This window comes from Rhinoraja longicauda, chromosome 3, assembly GCF_053455715.1.
Source record: "Rhinoraja longicauda isolate Sanriku21f chromosome 3, sRhiLon1.1, whole genome shotgun sequence".
Lineage (NCBI taxonomy): Eukaryota > Metazoa > Chordata > Chondrichthyes > Rajiformes > Arhynchobatidae > Rhinoraja > Rhinoraja longicauda.
The window spans coordinates 25986304-26007770 of NC_135955.1; the positions used below are offsets into that span (position 1 = coordinate 25986304).

General features: G+C 42.1%; 1 protein-coding gene across 2 annotated transcripts in view; it reads right to left on the minus strand.

Moving 5' to 3' along the window:
* Positions 1-314: 314 nt before the first annotated feature.
* hsdl2 (hydroxysteroid dehydrogenase like 2) overlaps positions 315-21467 on the minus strand; it is a 123980-nt gene continuing 102827 nt past the window's right edge. For both annotated transcript variants that reach the window (XM_078395032.1, XM_078395028.1), the window contains 5 exons: positions 18430-18624; positions 13906-13977; positions 8613-8759; positions 5985-6113; positions 315-1506 (listed from right to left, as the gene is read on the minus strand). In XM_078395032.1, coding sequence (XP_078251158.1) covers positions 1394-1506; positions 5985-6113; positions 8613-8759; positions 13906-13977; positions 18430-18624 — 656 coding nt within the window. In that variant the 3' untranslated portion in view covers positions 315-1393. The remainder of the gene's footprint in view (positions 1507-5984; positions 6114-8612; positions 8760-13905; positions 13978-18429; positions 18625-21467) is intronic.

Genomic DNA, 21467 nt, shown 5'->3' on the forward strand with positions numbered 1-21467 from the left:
CTGTAGTACAGGAACAAACAAACAAGAGTTTTAGTATATAGACTAGATCAAGTGGGCTCGTTGGGCCCATTCCTCGTGGGGGGGGGGGGGGTGGGGCAGGGAAGGGGAGAGAGTGTGTGAGTGAGCCCTGGACCCAAAGCCTCTCCTGTATTGGTGTAGCACTCTCAACCCCCCCACTCAATCCCCCTTACCCCCCACCTCTTCTCCCCACTGACCCACTCCATCCCCTACGTACCCCCACTTGCCCCTCCCCTGCCCACCACCCCCACTTGCCCCTCCCCTTCCCTCCACCCACTCGCCCCCCACGCCCACTCCCCTCCTTGGAGCCGTTGGCGGCGAAAGCCACTTACTGAGCGTGCAGGGAGGAGGAGGGAGCGCCAGACTACTCGAGTCGGGCAGCGCGGCTCTGGCCTGGCCGAGCTAGGAGTACTCGAGAGGCGGCAGCGCGTCCGCGGCTGTGGCCCGGCCGAGCTGGGACTACACAAGGCGGGCAACGGCGGGTGTTGGAGAGGGGAGAGAAGCGAGGGGAGAGAGGAGAGAAGCGTGGGGAGAGAGGAGAGGGGAGCCCCTGATTGCGGGCGGGCGGCTCCGCTAACGGCGTCCATCTTGTTTGTGCGAGTGAAGAGAGAGGCCGTGCGTGCCCTATGGTGACGTTTTACGCACAGCACTTTGAAAAATGTGTTTAGAAATGAAAGTTTTAAACTTTAAAATCTCTCGAACTTAAAAAATATACGACCAATTTGACAGTCGGCAGGAGAGTGGTGATTAAGGTGGCGCAAAATTTGTGGTGCTATGGTTTACCGTTTTGGCTGTAGGTCCACATTTTCAGAGAGATATACATACATACAAATATATATATATATATATATATATATATATATTTATATATACAAGATCTGAGTTTTAGTAGTATAATAGATTATGCAATGAAATGAAAATAAATACCAATTATTAAGCGGCAATAATTTGATATTTATCAATCTTTATGATAACCATAACTGTTCATAAAATGGAAGGAGGAAAATGAGTTTATTAAAAAAGTCCTCTTCAAATGATCAAAATATTAATGAGATCAAAGCTATTAACCAGATTAACAAAAGCATGCATCCACTGTAAACAATTACAATCATTCAACGTAATCCCTGAACACATTCAGCCAACCGATATGATGAGTAGATACAAGGATGAGTTATACACAGTTAATTAAAATCCCCAGTAACCAAGAACAAATTCCTTTAGAAATTTCAATATTACTTTACTGTAAAAATAAAGTTTTCTGGCAAAGGTTTTGGCATCAAATTTTTGCAAAATTAAACTAACTAGTCGTTAGGAAGTAATAGGTCAACATTATGCACTGACAAATGAAGAAGCTGACAGCTGTGTTGGTCAGCGGTTAAAGGTTAGACTTCAGCTGGGTCATCAGCTTTTCCAGTTTGATGGCGAGGGTCATGTCTCCTTTTATCTTCAACTTGCCCGACATGAAGGCCATAGTTGGTTTCATTTTACCTGAAACAAGGACAAAGACCATGCTTTAAAAGTGAACAAAGATTGATTTGAATCATTACACCTGACTTAAAGAGCATTATAGGTCTATTCTGCCCCCAATGGCCTCATCCCCCACATCTTCAGAAGTTCCTTCCATTCATACCTTGTCATATGTTTAGCCTCCCTAACAGCCATTTCGCTCCATTACTCCCTCAGGCAGTAGCTTCCAAATTCTAAGGGTAATTAACACTTGTTCTCTTTTTTTCCACCATTTACCAGTACATTTATGATCCTTAGTTCAATATCTTCCCACATTTAAAAAAGATTGCTATTGCATCATCTTCAGCCTTGTCTTTTTCAGATACGAGTTCCACATGTTTTTTATTGAATGTAATCTTAATCCAGGCTTCATCTTTATAAATCTTTATTGAATCTTCGTCTGTATTTTATAATACAAAGACGAGACATGCAGGCACTAGAGGACCGACACACCTATACATGGAACAAAGAAAAGTACAACATAGGAACAGACACTTCAGCCCACAGTCTGTGCCGAACTTAATGCCAACATAAACTAACCTCCTCTTTAGACTTTACTTTAGACTTTAGAGATACAGCGTGGTATCAGGCCCTTCAGCCCAACGAGTACACGCTGACCAGTGATCACCCCATTCACTAGCACTATCCTACGCTCTAGGGAAAATTTAAAATTTACATAATCCAATTAACCTTCAAACCTGTGCGTCTTTGGGGTGTAGGAGAAAACCAGAACACTCGCTGGGAGAATGTTCACTCTATACAGACAGCAGCCGTAGTCAGGATCGAACCCAGATCACTGGTGCTGTAAGGCAGCAACTCTACTGTTGCTCCGTCCAAAATGCCTAGACACAATCCAAATCCCTCCATTCCCTGCCTGTCTAAAAGGGTCTTTAACATCACCACCCCAGCAATACGTTCCAGGCACCCACCACCCTCTGTGTAAAAAACTTGCCCTGCACATCTCCTTTAAACTTTGTTCCTCTCACCTTAGGCTATCCCCTCTATTGACATTTCACCAGGACAAAGGTCTTGACTGTCCATCCCTTTTTATGCCTCATGATTTTATATAATTCTATCAGATCTCCCTTCAATCTTCGGCATTCTGGAGAAAACAATCCATGTTTGCCAATCACTACCTGCAACTCCAGTAATCTTGGTGTCTTCTGCAAATTTACTAACTAGCCCACAACATTTATATCCTTATGTATTTATATACATCACAAACAGAACCCTAGAGAATGTAATAAAACCTCTGCAGTAGTTTAATTTTTGAGGTTAAATCTTCCTCTGATCTGCTCCCCATTCTCTTACTTTTCCCAATTTCCATAGCAACCCATCAGGCTTCTGACAAAAAGCCTAAATTATTCTAGTTCCCAAGAAAAGGCAGCAGTTATTTGATGCTACCATCCTCCTTTTAGAAACAACGGGAACAAACTGAACTGCAGATTTCAATAGTTTACATGCAACATAACTAGGCTTGCTATCTGGTGCAAGAGGTGCCATGTTTTGGAGCCACTTTTAAAGTGTTGTCCGCACTCTAGTTCTTATGACCATTGTCTAATCCAGTTGAGCCCTAGGCTGCTGCAGCCATCGCCTCCCTTGGACATGTAGATCGACCTACGAACCGACATTCCTCTCATCGCCCTCCACCTTTGTGCCCCGCAGCCGACCTCGAGGGTGCGGAAGGCAAGACCTGGATCCCTCTCCTACAGGCCTTCTCGCCCGTCGTGTCCATCATCGCCGCCGACTCCATCCTCCCGGTTGCTGGTCTTTGGGGAAGGACACGGCCTGCTCAGCGCCTGCCCCCCGACCGACTGTGGCCCATCGGATCTTAGTACTTCCGGCCGCGGGGGCCAAGCAGGGGTCGACTTGGTGGCTTCCTACCAACGATGCTTGGCATCTTTTACCATTTCCATCAGGTGTCCAGAGGTGCTGTCCAGTCTACTGTGGGCATTGGCAGATCGGCTGCCCACATCGATGATGTAGTTAAAAATCACCGGACAGAATAACCGGTCGGGATCCCAGTAGGAGTTGCCGTGGGACAACTGGCCATTCGCACTGCAGGGGCACGTTGTACACATTCAAAGGTTCAAAAGTCTTTTATTGTCACATGTACCAATTAAGGTACAGTGATATGCGAATTACCATACAGCCATACGAAACAAAAAGCAACAAGACACACAACTACATAAAAGTTAACATAAACATCCACCACAGTGGATTCCCCACATTCCTCACTGTGATGGAAGGCAAAAAAGTCAAATTTTCTTCCTCTTTATTCTCCTGTGGTCGGGGCAGTCGAACCGTCAGGGCGATCAAAGCTCCCGCAGCCGGCGGTTGAAGCCCCCGCGTCGGGGCGATCGAGACTCGCGTGTCGGGGCGATCGAAGCTCCTGCGGCTTGGAGTTTCCGAAGTCAGTCTCTGACCAGAGACCGCGGGCTCCATGATGTTAAAGTCCGCAAGCACCCATGGTTGGAACTCCAAGGTCGATTCCTGGCAAAGGGATCGCGAGTTCTGCGATATTAAAGTCCCGTAGGCTCCCCACAGTGGACCTCTCAAAATCGGTCTCCAGCAAAGGCCACCAACTCCTTGATGTTAGGCCGCAGTGCGGACGGAGATACGATACGGGGAAAAATCGCATCTCCGTCGAGGTAAGAGATTAGAAAAAGTTTCCCCCAACACCCTCCCCCCCACATAAAGCTAAAGAACACTAAAACCATACCTTTAACACATACTATTAAAACACAAAGACAGAAAGGACAGACAGACTGTTAGCGAGGCAGTCATTGCTGACGCCACCTGGTGGTTCCCCCATTGAATAGCGAGCTGAGTATTCCCATAATTTGAGTCTGCTACAAGGATACATGTACCACCATTTCGTCGACTTTAGTGATTGAGAAGATGCTTTCCTGCAGTAGGATGCCCACGCCGGAAGCACAGCGATCATTGCGTCCGCTCAACCACTTGTACAAAGTGTGGGACCAGCGCCGATAGTAGTGCAAGCCCAGTGGATCACTCTCTTGCAGAAATGTCGTGCAAACCTTGACCTTGGCAAGGAATTCCAAGGTGACAGCATATCCCATGGTGCTTTTCATGCTGTACACATTGGTTGGTTTAATTTTCACATCCGTAGTTTATAGTTTGAAAGATCATCATCAAGATTCATCCTCCATGATGCAGGGAATCTCCATTGAGGGAAGAAATATCGGAAAACAAGTCAAAGAAGATGACATCATAGGAACAAATGCAATGGAGGCGTTGAAAGAGATCAAACCAAACGCTAATGGAAAGAAAACCTAGAGGAAGAGCAGCCCAGATACCTGTGGGAGTCAGTTGGCACGAGGTGGACATTCATCCATATTCTCAGAAACAACGATGCAGAAATGAAGGAAGGGTAAGTAAAACTTGAAGATAGATTACGTCAAAGACTGGAAAAATGGAAATTGGAAGTAATGTTTTTTTCTGCATCACAACCAAGAAACAATCGAGATAGTCATCTATGGTGATGCATAAAGGGGTGCATACCCATAGGATCACGTACCCTGGCCCCCACCCTAATGATCAATAAGGAGTCTTGTGTATGCTTACAGAAATTGAATCAAGTTTCAAAGTGGTGAAATGTATATGCAGAGGCTGCACATTATACCAGCAACAGGTAAGGGACAGGACCCCGGAATGTGACTGGTATAAGAAATGGCCCCTATATTCCCTGGAAAAGCTGAGCAGTCTGAGCTATGATTACTATATAAATGTATGAATGTATATTCCATTTATCAGCCTGCAATGTACTTCTTACTCAAAGGTGAGGAACAGGGGTAAACTAAATAAAATTAAACTCAATAGAAATGTATTGGTTTTGCTCTTCTCTTGCCCTGCAACCAACACCAGAAAGAGAATTAAACCAACCTGTAATGACTTTAATTTTTCTTTATATAGATATAAAGAAATTATAGGAGCAGATAATTCTATTCATCTCCTGCATTAATAAACTGCAGACCTTCATGTGTCATGTCAGGCACAACTCTGTAATCTACCACTAATCCAGACTTTTTGCACTTCCCTGATGATCATCATTACTCTAAAATTGGCAGATATGTCTTCAGCTGGAATTTGCTCTCCACATCTCTGAATCTGTCTGTCTCTCTCTTCTACAACCCCTCCTCCTATCCCCCTCCCTCCAATTCTATCACATCTGGAAGTCTGTCTTAATATTTCTTATATAGCTCAATATCAAATTTTGTTTAATTACTCTCCAAAACAGTTTCTCAGGATATTTTACTGCATTAAATGTCTTATTGCATTTAAATTGAAGCAGTTATTGTGAGGCAATAATAAGAAGGGAAACAGACCCAAGACAAGCAGATGGATCTGTAGAGACATAGAGACCAACCATAATCTACTTTGATGACAAGACCACATTCACGGCTGAATGATCTGTATGTCATTATATAAAGTCTTACCTGAAAACATTTTTACAAAGTCCTCACTGCTCATGTTCATCTGTACATCTGCCTTTCCTGGGAAGCTTCCTTGCCCAGTGGAGCCATTTTTATTCTTTAAATCAATGTACCAGGTGCCTGGGTGATCACCTGCATACACAAAGGAGATGGATCTAATGAAAAGCCATATGGGAGAATTTGATGAACTATAAAAGTCTTTCATTCAAGGTAAAGCATATAAAAATTCTGAAATACAGATATAGTTGCATTCCTGGTAGCCCTGGGAGGATAAGCTTAGGAAGTTTAAGTTATAACATTTGGAGTTTAGGAAAATGAGGAGTGATTTTATTGAAACATGTTAGATCCTATTGTGGTATGCCAGTGTTAATGTCAAGATGCTTCCATGGGAGCCAGAGTAGATGTTTCCATTTGTGGAAGAGCCTTGAACAAGGGGATATAGTTACAAGATTAGGTAGTGGTTATTTAACAATGGGATGAATAGGAATTTCCGCTTGCACATTGTGGTAAATGTCTGGAATTCTCTACCTGATGGGTGTGAAGGCCAGATCATTGGGATATTTAAAGAGGGAGTTGCTAAATGTTTGAAAGATGAGGTAATTGAGGGCAATAGAGAACTGACACAGAAGAGGAGAATGTCTGGGACAGATCTAACATAAAAAGGAATGACAGATTAGGCGTGTACCTGAGTGACCTACTCACACCTCTTGTTTTATGTTCTTAAAATGTCGGTAATACAGGCAGACCTTCATGGCTTCATGTTGTCATGTCATTGTGAATTAAATGAGCAGATGTAGCAGATATGATGGTAATAAAATCAAAGAGGAACAAGCTATAAATGAATCAAATGGAAGTGACTGCATTATTTTTGCTAAATTCTGATATTTTCAGAAGTGACAGAATTGAGTGATTGATAAAAGAACCAGGGTAGTTTTTAATCAATTGCCGCAAGTAATAATGTTCTGGAATGAACTGTCTGAAAATGAGGTGGAAGCTGTTTCAATGACAACTTGAAAATGAATTAGATGAATACTTCAAAAGGAAAAATAAATCCTCAGGGATAAAGATCAGGGCATTAGTGTGTGGGTGGTGAAACTAATCAGTTCTTTTAAAAAGCTAGGAAAGCCTCAATGGTCCAAACACATTATTCCTCAATAACATCTTTGCCCTTTTTTCACAATTGTCAAATAATGCAGACAATTTTATAAAACTAGAGATCAGGCATAAAAAGAGCAGAAAGACTCAATTCTCAGCACTTTGAAGACATAGGCTACTCATAAACTCCAAACACAAAAATGAAGAAGACTAGCTAACAGCCGTAATAAGCTGAAAGTCGAAAAAGTTCCACTGAAAGCACCTCATTGACATGGAGAGGGAGCTGGGCAGCTTTTCCTATACAAAGCAGGAAGTAGCTCATTATTAACACGTAGACACAAGAAACTGCAGAGACTGGTTTACAAAAAAAGACGCAAAGCGCTGGAGTAACTCAGCGGGTCAACCTGCATCTCTGGACAACATGGATAGGCAACGATTCACGTCGGGACCCTTCTTCAGTCTGAAGAGTTATATGACCTGCTGAGTTACTCCAGCACTTTGTGTCTTTTTTAGCTTATTTGTTAGTTTCACCATTACTCACCAAATGACTGCTTCATTACATTCCAAAGAGGGATAAAGTAACTAATGAACTAATTTAAACCTTATTAACTTTATATACTGTGAAAGCCACCATGATGTCTTATTTAAAGCATTTTATTTTCTGCTTTCATATGGACTTATGCTGATTAAATTTAATCATTCTAATTATTAACATTGCCTGACAAGGTCACATGCCTAATTAAATTCATGGTAAACATAAAATGGAACAGTCAGATCTATCTGCAAACTATTAGCCTTCAACATTAGATTGGTCAGCAAAACAAAAAATAGGGTGATATAAGGAAATATTTGTGGTTCCATGTTGCCACATTATGGTGGGTCAAATTTGCAGATGTGTAGTATCAATAATAATGCAAAACAAAGAGGAATAAACTATAACCTTCAACATGCACTTCCTAGTAACCATTCTGTTCTAGTCAACCTCTTGATATAAAGAGACAGGTCTTTAACTGTCATTGAGACGCATAATATGCCTTGGAAAATGGAGTGGATTGGAAAACCTGATGTTGATATCATAATGAATTCGATTGGAGATGATTGAGTTGAAAATGAAAATTGTGATAAAATATCTAAGATGTGATCTCCTGCCTGTAATGGTCAGGGGGGAAATCACCAGAAAGTACTTTCATCTTTGTACCGCCTGATCTTTTGTTATTCCAGCCACTGTGACAAGGAGCAGGTTTGATTGGCCAGTTAATCCTTCCTGTCACTTCTATCTCACAGACAAAATTCATTTCAGTCATTGGTACTGGAGTGTAAACCTATGGTTTCTGTTAAAACACTTTTGTAAATAACTGTGAAAACACATGATTCAGGGGTTAACTGGAATAGAGTTTGGGAAAAAGTCAAGCCCACTGCCAAAACAAGAGGAAGTTATGAAAGTTCCCTATTAATTTGTCAGTTTGTAAGATGAGCAATCATAAAAACATATTGGCTTTCAAAACTGCTGCATTAATCTTGCACACGTCACTTTACCAGACAATTCAAATTGATAAACCCCTCCTGTGGATTTCACCACATCAGCTGTGAGTGCTCCCTCAATAGCCTTGAAAGTCTTAGCGACAGGTCCTTGAGCTGTTGCTGAAACCTGCTGTTTTCCTGCTTCAAACTTGGGAGTTGCACCTACAAGGAAATATGAAGTTAATTCTACCTGGAATTTTACGTTGTTTACAATACAGACACAACCGAGTTGTTGACACATCACAAATCACTGAAGAAGGTAGGACCAACAAAGTATTCAGGATTATTGACTTTGTTTATACTATGCCTCAAAATATTATTCCATTTACTTTTAATGCGGTAAAGTGGTCATACGTGTCTCTCAGCTGGAAGCCCCACAATAAAAGTTGTTAAATTGGTTATGTTTACCTACAAAAAATCCTCAGTGTGGTTATCTTGCACTTCGTCTCAACGCCCCCTTCTCCAAACTTTGATGCACAAGAATGAGATCTGTGCAATTCCCAACAGCAGCTGCTGTACATTGTTGCTGACAACTGCATCGCAGGCTGCCAATGTATAGAAGGGAAAATACAGGAGAGAGCGGCAGAGTGGCACAGCTGGTAGAGCTGCTGTCTCACCTTGCCAGAGAACCGGGTTCGATCCTGATATCGGGTGTTCTGGTTTCTCCCCACCTCCCTGAGAAGTGCAGGTGCGTAGGTTAATTGGTCTTTGCTAAAATTTCCTCTAGTGTGTAGGGAGTGGGTGAGACATGGGATAACATGGAACTAGTGTGAATGGGTGAACGGCCTGGACACTGTGCTGAAAGGCTCTTTCCATGCTGCATCTCTAAAACTAAAATTATAGTGTGGAGGGAAGAGGAAAACACATGTTTTCATTCTATCTAGCCACTCCTTCCCAGTGCCAAGGATCCAGTCCATGATTCATAGAAACATAGAAAATAGGTGGAGGAGGCCATTCAGCCCTTCGAGCCAGCACCGCCATTCATTGTGATCATGGCTGATCGTCCACAATCAATAACCCGTGCCTGCCTTCTCCCCATATCCCTTGATTCCACTAGCCCCTAGAGATCTATCTAACTCTCTCGTAAATCCATCCAGTGATTTGGCCTCCACTGCCCTCTGTGGCCGAGAATTCCACAAATTCACAACTCTCTGGGTGAAAAAGTTCCTTCTCACCTCAGGTTTAAATGGCCTCCCCTTTATTCTAAGATTCATTGCAGTGCTCTGAGAGCAACAGGCCTCGACCTGAAACGTCACCTATTCCTTTTCTCCAGAGATGCGTCTGACCCACTGAGTTACTACAGCTTTTTGTGTCTATCTTCAGTCTACCTTGCCAGCAATGAACAGTAATCTCTGCAATGAAATGTTGCTGCAGGCAGTCAAGCATGCAACGCAGATCTGCGGAACAAGGAGATCTGCCAGGCAGGCACAACGAGGAAGCAAAACATTAACGTCCGAGCAGAGCCACTCTAATTCTGTGGCTGGCAAAATGCTGCAGGAGTTGATACTACTCTTATTGTGAATGAAATGTACCAGTTGTAGCTTGCATATTTTTGCATCAATTTTCAATCGATTATCGAAAATGAGTCTGTCATACACTGATGTTGAGGAAATCACACCTACACAAATGTGAACTACCAGCCAATGGGCAGGACTTCAAATGCATTAAGTTACAACAAATGTATACACAATGATTTTTACGCATATTTTACACATACAAATAGGCACACATGGGTCCAATTTCTTGGCAAACAAAGGAAATAATGCTGGACAATTTAATCCAAACCTGAGTACATTTTCACAAGGATGTCAAGGCCGTGGAAGACACAGAGGCTGCCAGCTTGAACAGTAGCAGAGGTAAGTGATCATGCAGTTGCTGCAATAATTCTTCACAGAGCTGGGATGCCTAAGGACAGAACTAATTTGGGAGTGTTTGTATGAAGTTGTGTGAAGTTGTGTCAAAGCTGAACTGGACAGAATGCAGGCATTGGGTGACATCACGCTGGTGACGGAGCTGACCGATTGGGTGTCATCTATGGCTGCAGACCATAGACAAAAGCCTCTACATTCCTCTGGATCACTCCCTGTCTGACTGAACCACGCATGGGCTAGATAAGATACTCCAGGAACAGTCTAAACGAATACCCGACATGGATCAGGAATATAGTGACGGATCCACACCCTCCTTCTTTAGCTAAAGCCCCATGAAATAAAAGCAAACATGCATACACTAAACTATGGCAAAGCTGATACAAAATGAATAAAATGTCATACTGTACAATAACTACAGCAAAGCAAAGCAACACCAATTAATAACTGACATAAAGAAAACGATCAGTCTTTGTATTTAGGATTAGGTTTGCAGACACGTCCTGTGCGTGTCCTGTAAAACCCCTCCGTGGTATCCTTCACAGGTGACTTGGCCACAGGCACAGACACAGGCACCTGAACCTGAGGCTGCTCAGAGTCCATTGTTACTTGTCCATCACCCATGAGAACATTCTCATCTTCTGACCCCATTCCGGTATCCGGGTAATCAGTAGTAACATCGAATGGACTTTGCTGTGTTGGTGCAGGCTCGTCTACGAGCAAAAGGTATCTTTGATTCCTCCTGTAGAACCCTCCTTCTGATTGTACAATGTAAGATCTGAGCTCTTGGCATATCTCTTTTACTACGCCCATACGATTGCAGCCGTGTGGGGTCTGTAATCGGACAACCTGCCCTTCCACCAAAGGCTGGTGGTTGACTTGATTGATCATAACGTGCCTTCTGTGCCAGCCTTTTATTGAGAAGTTGAGCCTGGACCTCTTGAGACTGACACATGTGTGGTTCCAGTAGTTTCTTTGAGACTGGAAGGATAGTGCGCATTTGCCTCGACATCAGTCTCTGCGCTGGAGATCCAAGCGTTTCAGAGATTAAGGAGATCAAGGAAGACGTCCGACTTTGATTTTTCCATGACTTGCTTCGCACTACGGACTGCCCGTTCAGCGAACCCATTCAAATTGGGGATTCTCCGGGCTGCTGGTGACATGAGAAAAGTCCCACTGTATAGCGAAGTCTTTAAATCGCTGGCATGTAAACTGCCCAGCATTGTCTGACAAGAGAGTATGTGGTGCTCCATGGACCGAAAAGTGTCTCTTTAGATTTGTAATAACCGCTGTTGAAGTAGTGGTGCGAAGCAGGTCAATGTCATACCAGCCGGAATACGAGTCCACTAGCACCAGGTATTGTTGATTGTGCCACTCAAAGATATCAATCGCCACCATGGACCAGGGCAATTCTGGAACTGGATGCAGCAGAAGTGGTTCCCTCTGTTGATGTGGTTTTGTACTGTTGCACACAGCACATGATTGTACCTCCTGATTGACATAATCCGTCATTGCAGGCCAGAAGACCATGTTCCTTGGATGTCCCAGGATGCCCCCTGTGCATGATGCTGACATACTCTTTTTGTAGTGAGACCGGAATAACCACTTTGTGGCCCTTCATGACGACTCCATCTTCAAGGATGAATTCACTCCTGAAAGGAAAATACGGTCGAATAGCATGCGGAAGCATGCATTGTTAGCTGGGCCATCCATGTTTGATGATGGTGAGTGTCTGTAAAGTCGCGTCCTCTGCCGTATGCAACCTCAATCCTCTAGGTGAGAAGAAGAAATGTGATTGACCAATATAACATCGAAGCTGTCCTCGGCTGCATGCTGGGCTGGAGATTTCCCACATCTGACGTCATGTATGAAGTTGTGTGAATAACGACAAGTTGTTTAACTTCATAATAAGTTTTATTAATCACGAGGCTGCAGATCATAGGCAAAAGCCTCTACATTCCTCCAGATCACTCCCTGTCTGATTGAACCTAAATAGCACGCATGCGATAGATAAGATACTCCAGGAACAGTCTAAATGAATACCCGACATGGATCAGGAATATAGTGACTGATCTACAGTGTTCAAATCTGGGTATATTGTACAATGAAGGAGAAACTAACTCCACTAGAAAGAGGGTCAATTATCAGATGACACAGATTGAAGATGATGAATGAAAAAAATCTGAAGGGAGATCTAGAGAATTTTTTTTCTCGGTTGCCATCGAATTATGATGATCTAAAATACACTTCCTAAACTAGTGGGAGCAAATTCAACGGCAAATTTCAGAGAGAATTAAACATAAGCTTGATAGTGCCATAATTATGGCACTATGAGGAGTGACAGATTACATCTTTCAAAGATCTGCAGCAGCACAATAAAGAGAAAGGCCACCTTCTATGTCCTGTGATTTAATGACTGATGATCGCACAGTTTGTACCAGCAGACTCTAATAATAAAATAATTCTGATAACAGTAATAAGCATTTATCGTCGTGCTGCCAAGCACTTTTCCAGTGCTGGGGTACAATGTAAGGCTCAAGAATTGGCTTTGGCAAGGTCCGGAACTGTGTCAGGCTCATCTTCGAGCAACATTCAGGCCGAAAGCTGGTGCACAGCCTCCCTTTCATGGCACCAGCAGGCTTTGGGTATTGTAGCTGTGGGCATTTTACCATGTTGGCTTTGCATCGGCTGACTCCAGAACAGGGGAGGTTCATGGGCGTGCAGGTGGTCCATTTCTCTGATGCCTCTGTGCAAAGCTACCCTGCCTAACGAGGGTATTGCAATAATCAATGCAAAGCCCATCAACCTCCCAAGCTTCAAAGTGAATTATTTAAACGGCTGACTTATTCTGCACTTGACAAGAAATATTTTAAGAAAATAGCATTAATTTTTCTCTCTATCAATGTTTCTTCCCATCGTTTTGTAATTATACTATTTTCTTCTCCATGGTTCTTCTATTCCTTTTTAAAAATCATTAGTTCTCATCCACACTGTCCCATTGTTTGCTGAAGTACATGATGCCCTAATTCCAAGATGATTGTCATCCTGAAACACAGAGTCAAAGGTGGCAGAAGCAAGTCTAACAGTACACAAGGCACAGGGTGCATCACTCGATTAATATCTAATGCATTTTCATTTACAGTTCATAGTACCAACAGCGTAACACAAACTTCTAAATATGGACTTAAACTACAATCTGTATACAGAACATCAAGAATTTAGTTCCTCACCCATAATTTAGCACTCCAGCATTTTGTGAATAAATACCTTCGATTTGTACCAGCATCTGCAGTTATTTTCTTATTATAACATAATTTAGCAAAAATTATTTGACTTCATCATGGAGATGAGGATAAACAGAAACTATAGATTTTGCTCTATCTGGCTATCAAACTGTTATGGCAACTGAAGGAACGCATTGAAATGAATAGGAAACACACCATATTCTTGCATCTTCTTGGCTAAGCTTACTGGATCTTCATCCAAAAAGAAATCAGGTAATAGTGGATGGCCTGTGAAAACAAACAGCATAGGTCATTCACGTGTTGACCAGTTTAATTTAAACATTTTAAGATGGCAGTAAGAGGAACAATCTCTGCACATGACCTCAAAAGAACCCTTTTCAATTGGGCTGCTCCAAAATGGCCAATCTGCAACAGCTTGCCTCTCTTTTATATGCTGGTCCTTTCTCACCAAGACTGTCAATAGGACTTTAAGGCAGTTATGTATGTACAGTGCCCTCCATAATGTTTGGGACAAAGACCCATCATTTATTTATTTGCCTCTGTACTCCACAATTTGAGATTTGTAATAGAAAAAAAATCACATGTGGTTAAAGTGCACGTTGTCAGATTTTATTAAAGGCCATTTTTATACATTTTGGTTCAACCATGTAGAAATTACAGATGTGTTTATACATAGTCCCCCCATTTCAGGGCACCATAATGTTTGGGACACATGACTTCACAGGGATTTGTAATTGCTCAGGTGTGCTTAATTGCCTCCTTAATGCAGGTATAAGAGAGCTCTCAGCATCTAGTCTTTCCTTCAGTCTTTCCATCACCTTTAGAAACTTTTATTGCTGTTTATCAACATGAGGACCAAAGTTGTGCCAATGAAAGTAAAAAAAAGCCATTATGAGTGAGAAACAAGAATAAAATTTAGAGACTTTAGCCAAACAGGATTACCAAAATCAACTGGAACGTCATTAAGAAGAAAAAGAGCATTGGTGAGCTTATTAATCGCAAAGGGACTGGCAGGCCAAGGAAGACCTCCACAGCTGATGACAGAAGAATTCTCTCTATAACAAAGAAAAATCCCCAAACACCTGTCCGACAGATCAGAAACACCCTTCGGGACTCAGGTGTGGAATTGTCAATGACCACTGTCTGCAGAAGACTTCATGAACAGAAATACAGAGGCTACACTGCAAGATGCACACCACTGGTTAGCCACAAAAATAGGATGGCCAGGTTACAGTTTGCCAGGAAGTTCTTTTCAGAGCAACCACAGTTCTGGAAAAAGGTCTTGTGGACAAATGAGACAAAGATTAACATATCAGAGTGATGGCAAGAGCAAAGTATGGAGGAGAGAAGGAACTGCCCAAGATCCAAAGCATACCACCTCATCTGTGAAACATGGTGGTGGGGGTGTTATGGCCTGGGCATGTATGGCTACTAAAGGTACTGGCTCACTTATCTTCATTGATGATACAACTGCTGATGGGAGTAGCATAATGAATTCTGGAGTGTATCGACACATCCTATCTGCTCAAGTTCAAACAAATGCTTCAAAACTCGTTGGCTGGCGGTTCATTCTACAGCAAGACAATGATTCCAAACATACTGTTAAAGCAACAAAGGAGTTTTTCAAAGCTAAAAAATGGTCAATTCTTGAGTGGCAAAGTCAATCACCCGATCTGAACCCAATTGAACATGCCTTTTATATGCTGAAGAGAAAACTGAACGGGACTAGCCCCCAAAACAAGCATAAGCTAAAGATGGCTGCAATACAGGCCTGGCAGAGCATCACCAGAGAAGACACCCAGCAACTGGTGATGTCCATGAATCACAGACTTCAAGCAGTCATTGGATGCAAAGGATGTGCAACAAAACACTAAACATGACTACTTTCATTTACATGACATTGCTGTGTCCCAAACATTATGGTGCCCTTAAATGGGGGGACTATGTATAAACACTGCTGTAATTTCTACATGGTGAAACAAAAATGTATAAAAATGGCCTTTATTAAAATCTGATAATGTGCACTTTAACCACATATGATTTTTTCTATTACAAATCTCAAATTGTGGAGTACAGAGGCAAATAAATAAATGATGGGTCTTTGTCCCAAACATTACGGAGGGCACTGTATAGTATTTATCTTCCTCAGCAAATCTTAAATAACCTCAAATGTCATTGCTTATCCTGTTCATCCATCTCCTTGTGGTCACTCTTCACCAGTTCCTGGTCCAGTACTGTGAACATTTTAGAATTTACATTCTTGTTTTTTTAAATCCCTCACATCCCTTTAATGTGTCGCCACTCAATCTTGCAAATCTCTGAGATGAATGTTCCTGCAGTGCTGCTTCCTTGATTCTCTCCTCTGATTTCCATTGTTCCACCATTGGTGCATGTCGCTTCAGTTCCCAAGGCCCTCAGCTCTGAAATGCTCCCACTAACTCTTTCTGCCTCAGCCCTCTCTATCAAGCTATTCAAACTAGACTCTTTGACAAAGTCATTCATAACCTATTGGAACACGTCTCTGGGAGTTTAATTATGTTTATTTTGTCTAATGATACTCCTGAGAAGCATTCGGAGATACTTTATGACATACAATTTCCTGTATAACTGCAAGCTGTCAGAGCAGTGAGGAACTCCACGTGATTTAATGATCTACAATTACAGTTTAAATAAAAGTAACGTATCCCAAGGTTGTGCAGTAATGATTTACACATTTCCTTTTAAAAAAATGAGTCTCCACCTTCACAGGCAACCACAGTGAGAAATGTCTTCACCATAGATCAGCTTCACTCAAGCTCTCAAGTGTACCGTAGCACACGATCTTCAACCAGCCATCACCCTGGTACAGTGATGATCCAAGGTGCAGGGTAACTGAGAGAAGAGCGAAAATAAAGAGCTCTCTAAGCTAATGAAAATATTTTAAAATCTATCCTATCAACCTAATTAAAAATAATCTGACAAAGCACAATTTCTAAATCTACCCATTTTATATATCCTTTGCAACCAGAGTACTTCCAATCCACCTTCTGTGGTGGTGTTCAGAAAATAGACAAGGCACCAACGTCAAAGGCCAAGACTTTTTCCTGGCACCAATGGTTCTGATGGGACTTGCATGGGCTTCTTTGTGAAAGTCCTGATGCCAGTTTGCTGTTTCTTTCCGCTTTGCTACCTGTGCCTTGGCTGCTTCTGCACCTCAGCTCTCCATTGAGTCCTGTGCAGTAGCACAGATCTAGTGTTGCTGTGGCTCACTGCACTGGCTACAAGCCGCCATTCCCTGTGTCATGTAACAAGCCCACAGGACTTTCAATTCTAATTTTGTGCTCAGGAAAAATCATGTTGATTTGAGCATGAAGCACATTTATTATTAAATCAACATTAAACATAACTGAAAAGGGGAGGCTTCAGACTGTTTCCCTAAAGAATTAAAACCAATGTCTATCATTTCCATTGATAAATCATGTTGAATTGCTTTTATGGCTGCAATTTAAAAAATCAAAATTAGCTCATCTACAAATCCATGTGATATTTCTCTAATTAATTTCAGGCCCAAAGGTTCTTATGGTTTTTATTCAGCACCAACCACACTTCCTTCCTTCCCACCATCTCAGAACCGGCCTCATTACATTTAAGGCACAGAAACACTGCAGTTGCTGGGATCTGGAACAAAGAACAAGCTGGTGGACTAACTCAGTGGGTGAGGCAGCATCTGTGGAGACAACTGGATATTTCCCCCTTACACTCTCAATCCTGATGCTACATCTCAAACTGATATGTTGACAATCCCTTTGCATCCACAGATGCTTCCTGACTTGCTGAGGTCCTCCAGCAGCTTGTTTTTTGCTCATTACATTTGAGTTGCAGTCTCTCTGAGATTGGGTTTCTCAAACGCTCAGAATGATCTTGAGGTTACAAATAGCTGAACTGCAGCCTGCCAAGGTATTCAACTCAGCCAAAGTCCCTTAAACTAAACAATTAATATTGAGTGCCACTTCCTCTGATGCTGGAAAATCCTTTGTTAACAGTCTACTGTTACAATGTAGTTGAGGATTCTGGCCAGATGGTGATACTGAGGAGGACACTTCCAAAGTCTCCTCACATTCAATCACTTCCTCTTCTGTTACCACACTGCAACCATAAAACCAACAGGGTTTTTTTCAAAAAGGAGAATGCCTTTCAGCCCAAATACAGATGCATTTTCATTTTTAGATCTTTGATCTACTATGCTCGATCATGCCTTTTAAAACAAAAGTCACAACTTCAAGGCAATCTAACGACAAAACAAAACCACTAACAACTGCAGCTGCTGGAAATCAGAAATAAAAAGAGACAATATGGAATATTTGTGGAGATGGAAAATATGGAGAGAAAGGGGGTTGAGTGTTTCAGTTCAATGGTTTTTCATCAGTTCGGAAGAGTTCATTGTTTCTCTCTCCATATACTTTTTGACCTCTGAATATTCCCACCATTTCCTGTTTTGCTTGTATCCTCACTGACAATTATTAAATCATCGTCACAGACCTCCCAAGTGCAAGAAATAGCCAACTTCCCATTTATCAAAACCTTGTCCACCTACTAAGGCCACACAAGATTATAAAATCATCCCTTAGGCACCTCTGCTCCTGTGTAAAAACACGTTCAGTTCTTTTCAGCTAACTATGGTGAATACTGGATTCAATTTATTTGTACCATGTTTTAAAAATGAAAGAACCTAGCTCGTACCTGGTTCAACCGCATAAACATCAAAGTCTTTTATGCCTTCTGCTTGAAGGAATTCTTCATCGATGATAAAGTTGCCAGTGAATGACTTTGGCCTGCTGAAAATGGCATAGGCAGCATCAGCCATTATCTCAGGCTTCCTGCACTGGCTGCTCACCTCTGACCCCCCCAGCATGTCCATCGCTGCTGTATGAATTGCTGAAAGTTGTAAAAGTGAAAGTTTTTTTTTTTTTAAATCTAAAATTAAAACTTACAGGTTAATTCTGTTGTTTGCTATCACAGATCATTACATGAATCAGCAAGGAGATTCACAAATTTCAGTATCAAAACATTACAGGGTTCACAGAACAATAAGCAATGGCAACAATAAGCAATGGCAGATCCTAGGGTTAGAGTTACAGAGACATACAGCTGAAAAAAGGCTCTTTGGCCCACTGAGTCCACACCGACCATTAAGCACTCATTCACGCTAACCCAAACTTAACCCATTTTGTTCTCATCGCATTCCCGCAGATTCAACCAAGGGTTAACAGACTCTTGAACAGACCTCTCATATGCTAAAGATGTATTCCCAATCTCCCAAACTACTTCATTGCAGCTCTTGTACTTTTGTAAATCTATACTTTCTCTGCAGATGTGAGATAATACTCTACACTCTGCTTCCTTTCTCTTTTGCACCATGCCCAACAAAAAAGAATCTAACCATTTACCCGTGATATTCAATTTCATTACCATCTCTAAGCCCCGACCATCATCATCCCGAAGCCGACCGTTGATCAGAAACCTAGCTGGACCATACACATACATAGGGGAAGGGTCTCGACCTGAAACGTCACCCATTCCTTCTCTCCCGAGATGCTGCCCGACCTGCTGAGTTACTCCAGCACTTTGTGAATAAATACCTTCGATTTGTACCAGCATCTGCAGTTATTTTCTTATACACATACATACGATGAGCAACTCACCTCCTGACACCCAAAGCCTTTCCACCATCTACAAGAAAGACCCAAATGCAATTTATTACTCACCAATTGCCTGGATGATGTTCAAGATAGCCAACACCATCCAGGACAAAGCAACCCACTTGATTAATACCAAAGATACTAGAGGAACAAGATGGATCACTCCGTTGAAATCGCCTATACTGAAGTGTAGTACGCAAAGGAGCGTAATGTCCGCCATTTTAGTTCGCTATGCATCTCGCAGTATAATCAGTGTTTTGGGGAACAGTATGTGTGATGATACCATTAAAATGCAGAATATATCTCATCTATCAATTCACAGATTTTTGTTATTTTTCTTTTTAAATGTTTCTGCAAGTTTCTGCCTCCTAAAATGGCGCCATGATGTACTACGGTTTTAATATATTCCTTTATTCGTCCCACACTGGGGAAATTTACAATTTTAGGGTCAAGTGGTCCATCTCGTTCCACTAGTATCTTTAATTAATACTCCTGTTAGCACTCTTAACGATTTACCCCCCTCCCTCTGCCAAGGGAAGAGTTATAGAGTGATACAGTGTGAAAACAGGCCCTTTGGCCCAACTTGCCCACACCGGCCAGCAATGTCCCAGCTACACTAGTCCCACTTGCCTACGCTTGATCCATATCCCTCCAAACCTGTCCTATCCATGTACCTGTCTAACTGTCTCTTAAACGATGGGATAGTCCCAGCCTCTATTATCTCCTCTGGCTGCTTGTTCCATACACCCACCACGAGAAGACTACTCCTCTGGACTTCCCTCCACACCTCACATCATCAGAATATGGAAATATATCATTGTTTCTTCATTGTCACTCAGTCTAAATCCAAAGCCTCATGCAACAGAAAGCCCACAGCAGTTCAAGACACAGTTGCGAGGGAAATTGGAATTGGTAAATAATGGCTGAGCTTGCCAGTGATGCTCAGATCCCAAACAATTATTAAAGAAGACACTTTTGACATGCCTTGTAAGGGGCTGAAATTTTGAGATAACTTCTATACTTTCTTTGCAGGAAACAGCACAAATTGGTTTCAAGGATAATGACAGACAAGAATATGATTATCATTATTTTTATAAATTGAAATGTCACACTTCACTTATGTCAAATATACATAAGCAGATATCATCCAATATATATATATTGATGTAGAATTAAACTATTACGTCCTCCATTTGGACTATCACTCATGTACGAGTCTGACTTGTTTCCTAGCCAGTTCTCTAGGTTTTGAATTGACTGATTAAGCCAATATGAAATCCACAAACTGCCACAGGTGGGACAGGTGATACACGTCGGAAACAAATAGGTGGCTTGTCTGGAAGGTAGTACGCACCTTTCACCGTTTTCACTGGGTTTCCTTCTGCTACTGAAGAGTGCAAATGTTCAGTGCCTTCCCAATGCTTCTTCTCTATTTGGAGCGATACTGCATCAGGGCTTTCCACTAATTGCTGGGGACATTACGTTCTTTCAAAGAGGATTTGAGAATAATCTTTCAATCATTTCCTCGGCCCTCCTCAATCTCGAGCCATGATAGGGCCTGGAGCAGAGTGCCTGGTGTCAGGCATGCAAACATGGCTGCCCAGCACAGATGACTACTTGTAATCAGGCCCTCGGTGCTGGGGATGATGGCCTGAAAAAGGATACTCACCCTACCTGTGGATCTGGAGGATTTTGCCGAGTTGGCAACGGTGGTATCTCTCCAATACTTTAGGTGCCAACTATGGGTGGTCCACATCTCTGAACCATATGAATGAGGAGGAATCATTGCTGCCCAGTAGATCATCACGTCTGTGTTGGATCTGGAGGTCTTAACTTCATTCATTTCCTCAGATAGCCAAAGGCTGTGCTGATACACTGGAGATAATGATGAATTTAACCAGCAATGTTTGCCTCTGCTAATGGCAGCTGTTGCTGCACACGAAGAAGTTCACATTTTCCAAGATCTCGTCATGCATGTTTATTGTAAGAGGGTACATATATTGGTAAGATTGGTAATTGGTATTTGGTAAGATTACAGATATGCATGACTACTGTCCAGAAGTATATTTTAAATAAAAT